At 36.4% G+C, this 18,619-nt stretch overlaps 1 protein-coding gene across 1 annotated transcript in view; it reads right to left on the bottom strand.

The window, feature by feature from the left end:
* LOC129228133 (1-phosphatidylinositol 4,5-bisphosphate phosphodiesterase-like) overlaps positions 1 to 18,619 on the bottom strand; it is a 126,357-nt gene that overhangs the window by 2,546 nt on the left and 105,192 nt on the right. The window contains exons 24-31 of the mRNA XM_054862780.1: positions 16,765 to 17,032; positions 15,274 to 15,373; positions 13,819 to 13,923; positions 12,892 to 13,053; positions 9,158 to 9,338; positions 6,065 to 6,265; positions 3,232 to 3,333; positions 1,731 to 1,875 (exon numbers count right to left, since the gene is read on the bottom strand). Coding sequence (XP_054718755.1) covers positions 1,731 to 1,875; positions 3,232 to 3,333; positions 6,065 to 6,265; positions 9,158 to 9,338; positions 12,892 to 13,053; positions 13,819 to 13,923; positions 15,274 to 15,373; positions 16,765 to 17,032 — 1,264 coding nt within the window. The remainder of the gene's footprint in view (positions 1 to 1,730; positions 1,876 to 3,231; positions 3,334 to 6,064; positions 6,266 to 9,157; positions 9,339 to 12,891; positions 13,054 to 13,818; positions 13,924 to 15,273; positions 15,374 to 16,764; positions 17,033 to 18,619) is intronic.

Raw genomic sequence — 18,619 nt, 5'->3', positions numbered from 1 at the left:
TGAAATCTATTGAAAAGAAGTGGTGTTTACTTTCTTGGTGCTAGGGGATTTGAAGGGTACATGTATACAAACAATGTCTGACAACCGATGATATAGAAAGGCGAAAACACGGTTTACAAGCGGAAATAAACGCAGCTATTAGTTTACAGGGGTGGTAATTTGTTTGTACAGATGTGCGATTTTGCTTCTTAATTATTTGGGTGCAGTTTTGTAAAAATGAAAAATTGTTTATGGCAATAACTTGTTAAATCTAAACTATATTCGAGCTACTATATTCTCACATTAAAATAAATAGATTTATTTTTTAGCAACATAATTTTGAGCTTACCATTTTGCTTATACATTTCCGGATGAAATGCAAACATTTTACAGTAAAACCTGTAAACTTGACTAACCCTGCAGTTTACCACCTCTCTAAGTTGACCGCTATTTTCAGGCACAAAATTAGATCTATACCATGTAACTCAACCTCTATAAGTTGACCACTAAAATAGTGCATCGCAAGTGGTCAACTTACACAGGTTTCACTGGTTTTTTTTGTTGTTGTTTCCTGGAGAATATCTTGACGTTTCCCTTTATTTTCAACTTAGAGAGTGCAATCAATTAGCAATGCGCTAGTAACATAAAAAAAACGCTCGCATCAAAATCCTATCGCTATTTTCCTTTTTCCTTCGCTAGATTAATTCAGAAATCGTCCTAACTTGGCCCCTTGCCGGATTCCACATTTTCTGTGGTCAAAGTGTGTCCTATTGAGATTGGTAATGAATGTATAAACGAAGGGCTGCGAAGGGGAGAGGCTGTTGACGACCCCTCGCTGCGCTTCTGATAGCAAATGAAGAGTGCACGGAAGAAAGGCAAAATGTTATTTATTTGTTCAAGTTGAGTTTAGTATGACACACTGTAAAAAAATTCCGAAACGTTACTGGATAGTTCAATGTTACGTTTCAAAATTTTAATGGTTTTTATATACTTCCTGGAAAAAAAAAAACAAGTATCACTGTCAAAAAGTTTCCTAAATTGCTACTAGTTGCACGAATGCAGATTTTTCACTGTTGTGAAAAATATTTTTAGCTCCCAGTTTAAAGATTAACTGAGCGTATTTATAAAGTGCATCTGCTTCCCTGCAAGTACGGCCCCTTCCATGCTAATTAAGCTCCCAAAGGGAGCGACTAAGCATAAGAATGGACTACGTTGCTTTGCAAGAATTGCAGGTGAGTAAAATTCTCGTTACTTGCAATTCTGGCTTAGCTTTGGCCATGTTTGCAAGAATGCTCTCAGAACTTCCTTGATAAATCAGGAAGTTGCTATTACCCAATACCTTCCTAAGTTTACTCTAATTTTCCAGAGATACAACTGACTTTTAACGGAAAGATTTGTGAATTTTTCAGGAGGCTTCCAGGATAATATCAGGAACGTTACTGAATTTTGCAAGGTATATTACTGGTAGACATTGGGCACATCAGCTGCCCAATATTTTCGAGGAACATTTCTGAATCGTTTTTACAGTGCAACGCAGAGTGTTTGTACAGTAGAATTTGCTGCTTCTTTTAAACAGATAAGAAGGAAGAAGGATCCAGAAGAAAAATCACCCCCTAGTTTACTGAACAATGAGGAAAGGCTGGGGGTTTGAAGTTTTAATCATGATATTTCTGAACACTGGAAGTATCGACATTTCAACCTTTCTTCCCTGTGCTTTTCAATTAATTAAACATCGTGAAATCGCCACTAACCTGCTCTGTTTCTTTAGCCAGATCTTGGAGCTGCTTCTCGTGAACTTTCTTCAGCTTTTCCCGCTCCTTGCTCTGCTTGAGGGCGGCGGTTTTCCTTTCCTCGATGAACTTCTTGGTGTTGTTGCTGTTTTTCTCACGTAGTCTCCTGCGAATAAATCCCAACATCAATGCTTAGCCGGCAGAAAATAACAAAGTTCGCGCCAGAGCAGGGGAAGAGGGGCACATTGGCGATATGATGAATTTATTGCTATTAGAAACTCACTTTTTCCTGACTGGCAACATTTTGCGACTGCACGGCAACCCCAGTATTTTCCGTCATCTTTGTTATGGAAACTACTTAATTGGCGTTAGCGCAAATTGTCTTTTTATGTTACTTTTCAATGAAATAAGCCATTAACAAGATTAAAATTTCATTTAAATATAAACTAACCTGCAAACAAATTAATTGAGCCACTAAAACCATTTAAAATATAGATAAAACCGCATACCAATATGAGAAACATAAAAAGTTCCACTTAAATTTTAGTTTGATGGACTAAAAAAGTAGCGCAAATTGCAATTTTTATTGTGATTTGAAGCACCCAGAAGTCAATGGGTGTCAGTGCCGAAATCAAGTGTTTGGTTATTATAGTAACTTAAATTATCTTCTACTTTGGGACCAGCGATGGTCCTGGTTGACCTAGTAGGAGCTGCTGCAGTTCATGATTTAAAATTTTTCACAATGAAAGCCTACCTAGAGCTTGAAATTAGCACGCATTTTGCTCAAAATTTTAAAATCCATTTACATCATTTGGCTTTCCCCTATCCCATTTGTGCTTCAGCGTTGATCATTCCATCGATTAAAACCATATTATTTAGGGAGCAAAATATCAGTATAAAATATCTACAGCATCCCCACAGGAAATATAGTCTCGACTAATAGGTTAAACGCTGAAGATTATGGTGACTGTAGATTATATACAGTGCTGGCCAAATTATTAGACTTAGGAGTTTTTTTTGTTTTTTGTACACTATTTGTATTAAAATACTATTTATTTTACTGTTAAAGTAAAGTACATACTGTACACTGATTATTACGTTATTTTAGCATAATTTAATGTTGCAGGTGGCAGCACTGTCTGCTTTGTTTATGTTCTTTGTTTATCTACCTACCAGGAACATAACCTCAATCAGCTTAAACAGTTCACTAGTTCTTTTTATTAGTGAGTTCTGTTATCTTTAAAGTTAGTTTTAGGTAATTAGTGAGTATGTGTATGTGAGTATATATGATAGTGAGAATAAACAATTTTTTACTCCTTTTTTAAAAAGTTACGAAATGGTGTAAACCTTGTGAAAAGTATGCCAAAAAGACTTAAAATGCTCATCAAGAACAAAGGAATGCATACTAAATACTAGATAATTATTTCACTGTTCGTTAATGTGTCTATAGTTATGTAATCAATAAAAAATTTGCTTTTAAAACAGTCTTAGTCTAATAATTTGGCCAGCACTGTAATCATACCTTTCTCTCTCCGCCTTGTTTCGCAGGGTCTTATCACTGGCCACTTCCCTGGCAGTCTCCACCGACACTTTGGCTTGCTTGCCTTTCATCTCTTTGTTTTCCCTGAATAATAATAAAAAAACATACTTTAACAACAGAAAGTATAATTTGCACTCATACAGAAGTTGGCCCACCAACAAGAAATTTAAACAAAACATTAGTTATTCTCTAAAAACGACCGGTTAGTAAAAATTCCGAAGATTATTTTTTCCCCATTTTCAGCCTTCAGCATGACTCTGGTACTCTAAGGCATGATCTTGGCAAAAATTACTTTTTTTTTGGGAGGGGGTAAGAGGGGGAGAAACTCAGTGAAAGAATGACATGCCATTGGAGTAGATCTGAGTCCTCAAAACAACTACAAAAGTAACCATACTCATCTCAGCTCTATTAATGTTTCCATCAGAGCCATTCTTCCGGAGAAAGAATCGAGCAAAAAAAAAAAAAATAATTCAACGAATTCAAATAAAAACAGATAACAAAAGAAGCTATAAATTAAAAATCAGTAAAAGGATACACATCTGTTCCGCTTAAAATACTACTGAAAACAATAAGAAGTCAGCAACAAATAAATCCGGAGTGAAATAGAAAAATAACGTAAATGAAACATAAAATTGAAAAGGATGTGCAACATGCAAATAAAGCACATATTGTCAAAGAAATGCTTTTGCGTGAACAAAGCACAAATGATTAAGGAGATGATGCATCGTAAATATAGAACAGATTGTCAAAGAAATACGCGCAAATAAAGCACTAATTGTCAAACAAATGCTTCTATGTAAACAAAGCACAAGTTGTTAAGGATATGCTACAACGTAAATAAAGCACACATTGTTAAAGAAATGCTTCTGCGTAAACAAAGCACAAATTGTCAAGGAAATTGTCTGCAAAACCAAACAATGTGTGCTTTATTCGCTTCTCTTTTTTATTTTACTTATGTTTTAGAACAAAGCACTACTCCTTTAATAAATTAATTCAGTTAACTAAATATTAGCAATTAGTTAAAAGTAGGCGCTTAAATTCGAGTTATTATCTAACGGTTGGTCTGTTTCTGTTGTTATTTCTCTTCTACTCCTTGGAAGAAGCACAACCGAGGTGGAAGAGAGCGGCTATACAAAAAATTTGCAACCGGCAATGTTTCGGAATTTATTTCCTCAAATCGTCATTGTCAGCTATCTTTAGTGATGCTTATGGAGTAATTTTCGGTACTCTCTCTTTTGAAAATGTTTCAAAATCTTAGCTGCAAAAATGCAGTTTTAGACTATCTTTGAAGATGTTATTAGAAGGAGAGGTTCGAAGGCCTTTCCCAGGATTTTTTCCAAAATTGAAGTCGTAAAGACGCGATTGTGGACCTTCTCGAATAAGGTAAGGAAAGGGATGGAGTTCATGGACTTCCCTTCGGTTACTTTCCTTTGGTTCGTAAAATTGTGACAAGGGGGAGGGAGGGGTAACAAGTGTGACATCACGCATTTTTTTTATAAGAACTAGCTGCGTCGCCCGGCTTTGCTCGGTCTACCTCGGAAATAAAAGTAACGTCAAGTGACGCGTGTTCAACACTCAGGTTTGACCAAAAAAAATCAGTAAAATTTTGCGGCGGATTGCGGGAAAATAACCAAAAAGTAAACATTTTAGATCCCCACTGTAAAAACGATTCTGAAACGTTCCTGGAATATAATGGGCAGCTGATGAGCCCAATTTCTTCAAGTATCATATCTTACAAAAACCAGTAGCATTTTCCGCTAAAACTCAATTACTTTTCTAAAATTATCTTGAAAGCCTCCTGAATTTTCAGAAATCTCTCCGTTTAAAGCCAATCGTGTCTCTGGAACTTTACAATAAATCTAGGTAGGTATAATTATACACTGTAAAAAAATTCCGCAACGTTACTGGGTATTTCCTTGTCACGTTTCGGGATTTTAATGGTTATTATCCACTTCCTGGAAAAATTAAGTATTCTTGACAAAAAGTTTCCTGAATTGCTACAAGTCGCAAGAATGCAGACTTTTCACTGTTGTGAAAAATATTTTTAGCTCCCAGTTTAAAGATTAATTGAGCGTATTTATAAAGTGTATCGGCTTTACTTAACGTACGGCTCGTCCATGCTAATTAAACTCCCAAAGGGAGCGAAAAAGTGTGGACTGCATTGCTTTGCAAGAATTGCTGGGAAGTAAAATTCTCGTTACTTAATTGCAATTCTGGCATAGCTTTAGCCGTGTTTGCAATAATGCTCTTTTAACTTCCTTATAAATCAGAACGATGCCAAGATATTATTTCCACGGACACGACTGGTTTTAAATGGAAAGATTTCTGAATTTTTTAGGAGGCATCCAGGATAATATCAGGAAGGTTACTGAATTTTAGCGGAAAAAGTTCCTGGAATTTGCAAGATATGTTACTGGCAGATATTGGGCACATCAGCTGCCCATTTTTTTCCAGGAACGTTTCTGAATCGTTTTTACAGTGTATAGCTTGGCATCTTCCTGCGTTTTCAGGAAAGCTCCAAAAGCAGTATTGCAAACATGGGCAAAGCTAATCGCCAAAGCTTCGGGAGAAGTAACTTGGACATACATACATACACAGATACATAGGTACATACGCTCAGTTTTTAATTAAGTAAGATATTTTAATGAAAAATAGCGTGACACATGTAACAAAAGGGGGAGAGGATATAGTAACACTTGTGACAAGGAGAGGGGAGGGGGATAAAATTTTGAAAATAAGTCATCACTCATGGACAGCTCCTTATGGTGGTTCCTTTCCGAACATCAAAACAGCTTCATTATGCGATGTCGCTTACCTTTCGAACTTCGCTTCGAGCTGCTTCATTTGGTGCGCTTGCGCCATCTCCATGAGTCTCTGCAGAATCTCTCTCTGTTGCAGCAGGTGGTTCTTGAGGAGCTCCCACTCCTCTTTGCGCTGGCGCTCCATCATGGCCGACCACTGTTTCATCTGCACCAGCACCAGCTCTCGGATCTGAGGGTCCTGCGCAAAATCGTCGCTGCTGTAAAAAATCGGTGGCGTTATTCTCTTAGCAGTAACGCAAGACTTCAATGAGAAAGAAATACAAGAAAAGTGGTTTGTACGAGTTTTTAAGCCCACGAGAAAAGAGAAAATTAACTGGTGTATTCATAGTACATTTTTATGGTAATGATTCCTTGCATTCTACAACCCAAATTCCAAAAAATAGAACACTTTTATTTTTAGGGGAAAAAGCTTAATATAACAAATTATAAGAGCGAAATGGGCTTTTAAATGAACGTGACGCCTTTCTTAGGCTTTAAAGTGTGCATAGCATTTCATAAAAACTTAATTAAAAATTATCTTAGACAGAATTATCCAAATTTATGATGATGATACTTTACATTGAGTCAAAAAAATAGAATATAAAAATTAAAACGGCAAAAAAAAAAAAAAAGAAAACATTATTCTAAACGAAACAATATTATTCTTTTGTCGCGATTTTTTGCAAGAATCACACCTTTAATCCTTTCAGATCTAAACACCACCAGCTGTTTACATTTAGGGCTACTCTGGTACTGCTTCCATTCTTTCTTCAATGCGGCAATGAGTTTAATTTTGCTAACAGGCTTTAGGTCTTGAACCCTTTTCTTTAGATTTGACGATGTCACAAATTTTCAATGATATTGAGATCGGTAGATTTGCTTGTTCAGTTTAATACCGAAATCCCTCTTTCTGCTCAAAATCTTGAGATGATTTCAAGCGAGACACGAAGCGGAATCTTGCTGAAAGGCAAATGTGTCACTGAATGTGTTCCTGTTGTGTTTCAGAAAAGAGTATCATGCAGTAATCCAGTATAGCTTGATAAACAGCGGAATTCCCATATTGTTGAAAGATGTATACAATTGCCCAGTTCCAGCAACTCTCATGCATCCCCATTTAAGAAAGGGTGTATCAATTAAAGTGAACATTTTACACAAGATTTCTCAAATTTTTGCTTTTCTAATGCCAAACATGAACCACCTCTTTCTTGAACAGATATTTCAAATAAAGAATCATCACTGAATAAAATATTTTCTCTGTCTTGTTGCACCCAGATGAGCTTCTCTTACTCCAGGAGAGTTGGGCACGTCTCTGCTTCAAGTTCAACTTTGGTTTTACTTCGAGGACTCGAATTTGCGACTGCAGTTTATGTAATCGTCTAAGTGTAGTTGGTTTGGACACGATAACCACAGATTCTTTCCAACACTTATAAATATAAGAAGGATTTTGTAAACGATTATTTTGGACGATTAACTTTACTTTGCGTTCATCTCTACCAGTTGTTGCAAGCTTTCAATCTTATTTACTACGGTTATTTTTTAATTGGTCGGTTCTCTGTATTCTTTTAAAATCTTCAAGAACGTAGATCGTAAATCGTTCTCTTAGTCCAAGATTAACTATTTTTTTTCTAACTTTAAACAATGATACAATAAGCAACTTCATTGTTTCCGATTTTATCACTTTGACGACCCATTTTCAGCTAAAGAATAACGTAAAATTGTCCAGGCGCCAAGCTTTATACTTGTCACAACCTACGCAGGTAGCAGGTACGCAAATATTTTCGCTACTTTTCAAGTTTACATTAAATGAATTGATTATTCTAATTTTTTGACTCATATAAAAACTCAACATAGTTTTCAAATGTGTTAACGACCTTTAAATTGTTCAAATAATACCGTCAAGGTTGTTTAACTTGTTTAACTCATTCATTAACAACATGTTTAACTTTGTTTATTTAGCATGCAATTATTTTACCCGATTCACTGACAAGTTGTATTGAAACAGTTCTGATATTCTATTTTTTTGAATTTGGGTTGTATAAAACTTGGTGCCTTACCGCAAAGTCTGATATAGACCACTAACCGAAATTGAAGTCACTCTATAGCAATTTTTATTTTTGATGAATTACGTAAATCGTTTCTACCTTTGATGTAAAGCAGTTGCATGCAGCTACGCTGCAAATTCTCAGCATGCACTGGAAACATGTTTGGGGCATCTAATTCAGGAAAAATGTTCCTATTACCAAAATGTCTACTAAAATGTGTTTCGTTAAAAAGAACGTGTGTTCGTTAAAAGAAAGAATAAATGAAGTAAACCCCAATTCAAATTATCCTCCGCTCATTTCTCAACTAGCACATATCGATGGCTAAGGTGTGACACCTCGTAACTTATACTCTTTAATATTGAGAAACCTGGTATCACACCTTAGCCATCGATGTACATTTCGCCACCAGTGATCCACAGCAAAAAAGGCACAAGTTGTTAAGATGCTGCAACGTAATTAAAGCAATAACTATCAAAGAAAAACGCCAAAACAGATCGCCTTTCGCGGTCGAAGACAGTCCATGGCCTGACGGCGGCTGACAGTTACCCCCATGAGATTAATGTAAAATAACAGCAAAAACTACTGACATAATCAAGAGTGTTCCATAAAGGCCGTGAAAAGGACTTTAAACTATAGGACGTGGGTCAGTGTTTAAAAATATGTGATGAACCAAATAAGCGTTTTGCAACTTGTTTCCTGACGCCTTTTGAGAACTGTTCCTAAAAAAAGGGCTTGGAACTGTTCTAAGAATTTTGACAAGTGCCGTGTTCAAAATGTGTTTAAAAAAAGTGTCTAAAGATCTGCAGTATATGTATGTTGCTCAAAAAAAAAAAAAAAAAAAGCCTACACTTGTTTGATTGAAAATCAAACTGAACAAACTCGTTGACCACTTAAATGCAAGATATATTCTTAATCTTTCGGAATAAGCTTCATACATTAAAATAGCAGTAATGAAATCGTATGATTGTGCAATGGTAGCAAACAACCATTAAAATTTGTAAAGATTATTTTTTTTACAAAGCTACAAGCTTGGTGCTGTAACTGAACTATTCGGTATTTTCTTACTTCTTAATGTTCTTCATCGTTTTGTCGATGGCAGAGCACTGTTGCTTCTGGATGACATTTTTCTCCTTGTGCTGCTTTCTCCTCTGTGAATCCAACTCTTTCTGCTGCTTTCTCATCAGCTTTTGGAAAGCCTTCTCCACTTTCAAAGTCTCCGCCGTGATGGGCTCGATTTTAAAATCATCTGAAAGGAAACGTTTGTTGTCATCAATGCAGAAAAGAATGGCAAAGAATGTGTTTTTCCGCATAAATTTTTATTTATTACCTTTACTGAAACAATATTCAAGAATTATGGCATCTTAGTTAGATCACGTGATTTTTAATGAGTTAAAGCGTGCAATATATTTCACATTTTCTACACAGACTCCTCACTCCAACTTGACTCTTTCTCATCGTAATCCCGTGTTCAACACTCAGGCTTGACCAAAAAAAAAAAAACTAAAATTTTGCTGCAGATTTCGGAAAAATAACCAAAAAGGAAACATTTTAAATCCCCCGATTACAGGAAAAGCCTTTAAAACAAAGCAAGAATTTTATCTGTGCATATTAAAAAAAATAAAAATAAAAATAAAAGGGAACAGATCTTTCGTCTCACTTTGATTTTCTTCACCCGCTATAAATTTTAATAAAAGCATTGTTGCGGAAAGTTGAGATGAAGCGCTGAATAATTATTTGAATGGAGGAAAGCCTTCGAAAAATAGGGATTTTATGTCGAAATCTAAGTGTCATAATTAATAGCTTTTAATTGATATCTCCGCTAATTATTATCGGAGGATTATGTTTAATATTCAGTAAGTTACCGCCCTAAAGCCAAGGCTAAGGCAGAAATACATGAAATACACCGGCAGCTCAGTCAAGGGCGGTAACTTACTGAATATACCTGCCTTGCCTTCAAAATTCGAGTTGAACCGAACCATTGTTTCGGTCACTCGTCTGGTCAGTGCTAATTCTGCATTAGCTACCAGTTTGTTTGGCACTCTAGGCTTCCTTAAGAGGTTTTCCACCTCCAGCTCAGTCACTCCTATGCTGGGCTGATGACTGCTAATAAGCACGAAACTGCAGTCCTCGGCTGGAATTGACTGAGCTGGCGGTGTATGTCATGTATGTTAAATAGTCAAACATAAAGACGGGAAGATGACGAATCCATCGGTACCTGGTTCGATGGTCAGTTCACTGTCGTTCGGGAGAAGAAACTTGGACATAGATAGGCACATACGCTCAGTTTTTAATTATATAAGATTTTCAAGGCAAAGTCTGCCTCGCAAGGATTACGTCTCGAAGTGCTTTGGTTTTGAGTCGAATGAACACTGGGTAATGAATCAAAGTCGGGGGAAATATTTGTGGTGAACTGCTGTAAATACAAAAAGTTTATAGTTTTTATAATGGCAGAAGAGTCAATAAGCGCATCATGATATTCATTTCCGCAACGTGTATCTGGGGGAATCACTTTTCTTGAAGATAACCAAGAAAGAACGTTCTGCATATGTGCTTTGGGGCGGAGAAAACCAACAACTCGGCGAGTGTTAGACAACGTGCCACTTCAATTGTTTCGTTTTTTAATGCAACAGCTGTGCTTAAAAAATTAGTATACAATCAACCAATCTATTGAAGAAATTTTCTTAGTTGTACCAAAGTTTAGACAAATGAGGATTCAGTTCAAACTTTTTCTATCAGAAATCCTCCACTATAATATTAAAATGTATTCGCGTCCGTCTGTCTGTCTGAAGATCGATCTTCTCGAGAACCGCTGCAAATCGAGAGTCAAACGAGATACCGATCAAATTGAAATTTTCCAAAGAAAACAATAGGACCAATCTCGTAATTGTGCGACTTTAATTAGCGGAGATAATAATTAAATCGTTAATTAACATAACGTTATTCAGGAATTTTTATTTCTTTCCTGTTGCCATTTTGCACATGGGTGAGCAAGTAAAATTCTAATAATTGTTTTAAAAGAGATTTTTTTGGCTGCTGTCCAAATCTTGAAACAACGTTTCCACCTAGAATTTCATTTTAAATTAGTTTAAAATTGGTTGCCTTATTCGGACATAGCCTTTATTTTATCGTCTGTCCTTTTTTAATTTTTTACATTCAACGTTCTTAACTCTTTTCAGCATATGAAAGTTGTTTCTTTAGCTATGTTTAGTGATTGTAGTGTAAGTTTATCATTCACCGGCCTCATATTTTGGTACACTTAGGATGTGCGACTACTTATGTTTATTTTGTTGGACTTTTTCCCGTCACATGGGTGAGTTTTCGAATTGTAATAACTCTCTTTTTCCTTCCTGTTTCTATTTTTAAAATACAGTTTACATCGTTAAAAGAACATGTTAAATTAAGATTGTTTGGATTTCTTTGTGAAACAGAGTGGAACAAAAAAGGTTGTTTTTAAGGATTTTAACTAAAGCTAAATTGGAATCCGATGACTTGGTATTAAATTAATGCTTATTGGTTGTTATTTAGTCTTGGTGCTTTAGTTTCACGTAATCAACCAAAAAGTATGCGTCATTCTATGTAAAAAGCTGATTGTAATTGTACATAAATAGTTCAGATATAGTCTATCAGATGTAATTCATTTTAACGTGAGCACAGATTATAGTTAATAATGCATATATTTTCATCTTTTGTGCTAATTGAAAATACTCATAACTTGTATCATTGATAACTATGATTAACGTTAGAGATTTTTGACAAAAATATGCTCTACTGGTGCTTTGCAAACCTTGCATTACGCGTATTTATTTACTCCTTAGCGCTTTAGAAACTGATGTCAGAGTAATACAAAAACATCAATTGTACATCTCTTTCATTTTTTAAGTAGCCCGTGCAACGCCGGGCACGCAGCTAATTGCGGCAGAAATTAAAAAATGCTAGCCACGGTATTACCAATTTTTTCCAGCATTTGATAATCGATATCAATTTGAACGGTTTATCAAACTACTTTAATCTGTGTCTTCACTTAATGACCTATAACTGTCCAGTGGCATTGGTCATAGGGAAAGTTGAATCCACACCATGGGTCGAATATTCGAACCCTGCACAAAAATGTCTACAATATACATCGCAGTGAGGCAGAACCAGAGAGCTTATGATTCCGAAACCAAATGTGTTGCAGCTAGACCTAGGGTACGGCAAATTCTATTTGAATGTGTTATTATAGTCAGTGCGGTCATCTTTCTTGACTTCGTTCAGCTTGGTGTTTGATGAGGACAAGAAATATCTCTTGAGCCTTCTCCCCTCGTGTTCGAGTGAATGGATTGAGCATCGTTCTTTGTTGCTTCCCAAACGGCACCAGTTTCTTGTGTTACATACAGCAATATGTTTACCGGGTGCAGTGCTCTAATAAGAACCTGTGACCTTCTGGTTTGAAACCAAATACGCTACCTCTGAACCTTGAATAGGGCCAAGACTGTTTTAAATAAGTAAGGAGAGTCAGTGTGGTCACCTTTTTCGTCCTCGTCCTTCTTGGTGATGGACGATTACAAGAGATGTCACTTGGACATTTCTTGTCCTCTTGTTTGGGTCAATAGATTGAGTACCATTTTTTTTGTAGCCAGGAAATTGACACCATTTTTTGGTTCTTTTTACCACCACACTTTGAGCTAGTGCGCAGCAGTACACAAAACAGTGTGCAGCGGCGTGATCAGAACCGGAGAACTTCTGATTCCAGATCATATGCGCGACCTCGAGTAGGGCCAAGTTTGTTTTGAGTGTGTAAGGACAGTTAGTGCAGTCACCTTTCTTGTCCTCGTCCTTCTTGGTGATGGAGTTGGTGGCTCCAAGCTGCAGGTCCTTCGTCTGGATGTCCGCTTCCTCGATGCCCATGGCCCGCATCTGGGCCAGGCGCTTCTCCTGCGCTGACAAGAAGGCCCGGGGGTCCGACAGTGCATCCATCAAGTCTGGAAAAAGTGAACGGAGTTGAGAAAGAGACAAAAGCATTCATGAATAAGGCTAGTTTTATATTATTTCATCTATAACGTTATATGCAATACGCCCAATTACAAAATAAGCAGTTGAATAAGCGAAATACAGTAAAACCTGTAAAGTTGACCACCCTTGTAAGTTGACCGCTTTGTTCAGGCACGGAATTAGCTTCTAAATCAACCTCTGTAAGTTGACCACCTGTTTAAGTTGACCACTAAAAAAGTGCACCGCAGGCGATCAACTTACACAGGTTTCACTGTACAAAGAAAGTTATGAATAAAACCTACATTAGTTTTGTTGGAAACAAAAAACCAGCCATAATTTTTGAGGAAAATAATTTTTTTCGGAAACTTTTTAAGTTTTAAACATTGAAACAGTCAAAACTTTGCGCAATTTCTTATCAGTTTAATATTTCCATTTCGAAAGTTCTTTTTTCCATTCTTTTCAAGTAATTAGTTCGTTTTTCGAATTTTTTTTCTCAAATTAATGAATTTAATCTATTGCTGAAACTAATCCGTGATTCTCTACCACATTAAATCAAAATTATTTTCGAAAGCAATCATGAAAAGCAATGAGTGATCTTTGTATCAGCTTTACATGCTCTTAAAGAATAGTGGTTACTGAATCTCAGGAGCTAAAGAATAAAGTCTTAAAGAATAAAATGAAAGCAAAACATAATTTGACTTTGAAATGAGACTTTGAACTGTGAATTTCATTCGAAAGAACTTCAAGAAGCCTACCTCCCAGTCCGTCCGGTACGTAGATCTTCAGTTCGATGCTGATGAATAACATGGCCAACGACATGTGAAAATTTCCTTCTGTGCGCAACGACACGTGACGGTAGCCTGAAAAAAGATTGGATCAATTTTTATTAAAGAAAAATTAGTATTTTTCAGCTAAAGGAGTATTACCTGGCGATTTTTTTTCTTTCAGCAATTTTTATTTAGTTAAGGCTGTTGGAAACTAAAAATTTCTTAGGTGGCCACATTAACAATTTTAATTTCCAAATTCTACTTTGCCATTTACTTGTAGAAATCGCCGATCACTTTGAACAATTTTTCGATTGTTACCAAAATAGAAAACAAGTTGAACAAGAAGAAAGTAAACAAGATGCCAAACCAAGTGAGGTATTTTTAACGGAAAAGTGCCACAAAATTTATGCTTGATAATTATTGTATTTTCGCTTAAGACTTATCAGACTATACGAAAAAAAGCTTTGATAAAGGAAGTTTTGATTGTCTCTTTATAACACACAAAGACAATCCCTGGATGTCATCAGGACTACCGTGGTGCGCCCACAATAGCAAGAAAAAATGAGCATTGTGGGAAAAATGGCAAACTATTTTGTGTTTTGCTAATTGATTCAACAGATACCTTAAAAATTCCTCTTAAGACTTCAGTTTTTATTCTATGAGGAAACATTTAGACCTCTTTGGATATAACTAAATCCGTAGACTCTTCCTCCCTCTTAAGGTGGAACTCCAATTCCAATGCTCTGACCACAGCTAAAATATTTATATGAGATAGTACAATTTTAAGTATCAGCTGAAGTTCTTTGAAATAAAAATATTTTAAAGTAATCTATAGTTAAATGTACATTAATTAATGTGCAGGAGAGAAAAATTTAAGAATTCTCGTATTGAAAATGAAAAGATAAATAAGATATGTATAACTATGTCTTCTGACAAACGTTTGAAAAGCATGAGGAACTCTTGAGGAAATTTCCTGTTATAGGAGGACAAAGTAGAATTAAAATATGCAATGCCTGATAAACTATTCAAATACATGCATAATGACTGTCAAGTCTGATAACACAACCTGAAATAAGGATGGAGGGATACGAACAATTTAATCTATGTTTCGAAAAAGTCTTTATTTTAAATGTATTTTCTCAACATTTTAAAATTTGTAATTCTTTTGTTCTGTAAGACAATCAAATCAATCATATGTACTTTTGATTTTTTTTTTACTATGCTGATGAAATTTTCAACATTTATATTTTTGTAAAATTAAAAAAAAAAAAAACATTTTTACAATTTAAGTTAATTTTTGACGACAGCTCATGGACTTAATAGATCTGGGCTGCGTCATTCATTTGAGACTTATGTCATCACTCTCCGAATTGCATGCACAGAAAAATAATTGTTATAGTTAGAAAATAAAAGAAACATTCAAAAGCTCCAAGAGGTTCTTACCTGCCTGCAGGCCGTCAAGTGGTAATATTCTCTGGCCAAGCATTTTACTGTTTTCATCATACACAGCAATCCGTATGACAGCCAAGTCTGGTAATACGACCTGAAATACGGACGGACGGATGAAAACATTTAATCATAGGTATAAATTTTACTCGTTTTGTTGTTCAAATATGCGAGCATTGTTGAGTTATAGCCTTTAAGGGTAAGTTTGACCCATGTGGTTTAATTTTGCACCTTCTCATATTTTTTTAGTATATTTTTTGTATGAAAGAAACTAGTGGAAGACCCAAGCTGCACTCGCATGCCAACGTTGGAGTAGCAATTTCATACATTTATTTTACCATGGCCCCACTAAATTTACGGGCTTACGGGCTTTGACAATTTTTGAATTTTTCTTTGCTAAACTTATGCATCTCATGCATCCACCAATCAATGTCAACGTTTCAATGCAGCTCACGCATCCTCCAATCGATGTCAATTTTTCAAAGTTTGTTTATTTTTGATTGAACGTCGCCCATTTTGACCACAAGAGGCACAAACTGGGTTCCCCTGCATCCACCAATCAATGGCAAAGTAATGAAAACAGGGGTGTCCTGTAGCGCCCTCTTTGTTGTCATGGTTTCAGCGATTGTCAAGGCCTATAAGAATAATTGGGGCCATGATTTTGTCAACAAAATTGGCAACATTGAACGCACCTTATTTTGAAATCTAGTTGTTCTAAAGTGACTGTTTGGAAGCTACTCCTGAATTTTTGTTTAAGTGACTTAAGTGTTTCCTCTCTAAAAAAAGCATTCTATGAAACATAATAATTCAAAAAAATCTTACGTTGCTGTGAAATAAAAGGCTGAGTTTTTAAACATTTAGAAGATATAGCTATTTTTTCAAAATTAAAGTTAGTGGCGGATTAAAACATTTAGGTGTTGCAAATGTTTACCATAGAAAATGGCCGTCGCAATATATTTTTGGGGGCAATTTTGCCTATTACTCTAAAACTAAGCGCTTTTGAGAAACATGTAACATTTATTTGACGATCATTCCACAAAGTATCGTGAATGAAACAAAATTTCTCAGCCTAAATATGCAATTTCATAGCGAGTCATGAAAACGGCAGTTACTTTTCAACAATCATAAGTCAAACTTGCCTCATGTAGAACACCACCGGCATCTTATCATACTCTTCAGACCTTGCATTCCTTGATTTTCTTTTATTCTTCACTTTGCGAAATTCTTTTGTGAGAAAAAAAGGTAAAAAGTGAAGAAGCTGCCAAAAAACCAGCACGTTATGCCTTTAAACCCAGTTTCCTAGAGATTTTCTACTGAACGAGGTTTCCCCCCCCCCCCCCCCAGTTTATCTCAGCGAGAAATGAAGTTTTAGGAAGTAATTTCTGGCTGCGTTATTGTTAAATTAAATTCGCTCGATTATGTTAGAGATGAACACGCCTCAAATAACCATCCGTTCCGACGGGGAAAAGAAATCAGCGGAGGGCTCACCTTCCTGAATACGAAGGCCTCCTCGTTGTAGACGGGGTTGAGTCCGTTCTGGGGCACGAGCCGGGTGCGGAACTCTTTGCGGATCGTGTCCGTGGGCAGCCCGTACATGTCCACTTCGACGTAGGTGCCGACTTTCCGGTCGGAGAGGAACTGGCCCGAGATGACGCGCACCGAGCACTGCGCGGCGATCACGCCGTCCACCGGAGACTCGGCGAACGGGTCGAACGTCTTGTCCGGACGACGCATGAAGTCCGGCTTCAGCAGGTACCTGGGGCGAAATGAACATGACTTATTCTGGAACGCTTGGAACTCCTAAATCCCCTGTATGACTCTTAAATGTTATAAAAATGTTTATTGTTAGAAACGCAGGGTTGTCAACACCTAAAAATGTTTCCCCCTAAACGCAACTCATAAAACCCCTAAAAAACCCTGAATGACGTCAGAAAGTCACGTGATCCCTCGACTGTGACCTCACAAGTGAGATTAAAAGGTCAACTGACCATTGCTATTTTTCGCTGCTGAGTGAGTAAAGGTATTTGCATTATTTTTATGTCATTTCTGATCAAAACCATGGGCTATAAAGACTCAAAAAATGCATGCAAGTAAAAAAATTAATGAAACAATCGAAAAATTACATTTCCAAAGGTTAAAGAAGAACATTTTTACCTGATAAAATCCTAAAATTAAAACCCCCTAAATTTACCCCTAAAAATTTTATCCCCCTAAAAAAATCCCTTTCTAAAATTTTCCCCCTAAAATTAGGGGGAAAACCCCCATGTTGATAAGCCTGTAGAAACCGTTAAAATTTTGAAATGATAGAAAAAATAATAGAAAGTGAGTGGATAGGCCAGTCAGAGGAGATGATGGCTCCTTCCACTCTGGTGGCGAAATCCCGCGTAAGAATGGGGGTCAGTCTAAGACGGGAAGCTGAAGCGACAACAGAGAGCAATTCTGCCGTGTGCAAGTAAACGGCAGTATCTGCAAAAATGAGTTTTCGAGATATTTGAAGAAATGTGTGTTGGATTTAATACTAACTATTGGAAAATGACGGAATTAGACGTTTTTTTCGCACCTTTCTTCAGCGGAAACCAAATAAGCGAGCTTGTACAATAAAGATTACTTACAATAGATGACAAAAATGCAAAAAAATGAAAAATTTGCATTTACTGCCCTTTACCTGCACACGGCATAATTTTTTCCGTGACCGCCCCAGGAATTAATCTACTACGGCACATTTATTTCAAAAGATAGATTACAATAGATAGGTTACAATAGATAGATATAAGGCCCCTATATATACTAGCCGTCGCATCAGCTTGAGATTAGCCATTTTGGATCGGAGCGCGTATCTGAGTGGTTGTCTTTTCTAGAAAGTTATTGCGTTTAGGGATTGTTCACTGTGAGCAATTATTAGCGGCACGTGAATTGTTTATTAAAAAAAAAACATTATTTTTGGCAAATTTGGCGAAATCCGAAACTTTGCTGTGGTAACCCTAGCAGCACAACAATGAAAAATCCCATTCAAAATTGCTGAACTTAAAACTGTTGCGCCGGTCTATCTACATAGTGGCTCTAGATAGATATTAATTACATAGATGAGATGCGCTTTTAGTAATCGCGCGAAGTCCGGTTTCATCAAGTACCTGATGCGGAAGACGAAGTGTAGTAAGATAAATAAATACCTTTGTGCTGAAAAGTAAAGTAAGAAATAACAATGTCAAAAAGTACAAATTGCAGATTACTGCAGACACGTGTTTCGGCGTTACAAAGAACGCCTTTTTCAATGTGAAAATAAATGAGCTTATGGATGAAAACTTTCGTCGGATGTCTTTTCATCCATCAGCTCATTTCTTTT

Source organism: Uloborus diversus, chromosome 8 (assembly GCF_026930045.1).
Source record: "Uloborus diversus isolate 005 chromosome 8, Udiv.v.3.1, whole genome shotgun sequence".
In the NCBI taxonomy this organism is placed as follows: domain Eukaryota; kingdom Metazoa; phylum Arthropoda; class Arachnida; order Araneae; family Uloboridae; genus Uloborus; species Uloborus diversus.
Note: the sequence above shows the minus strand (reverse complement) of the source record. Positions and strands in the feature narration are given on the sequence as shown.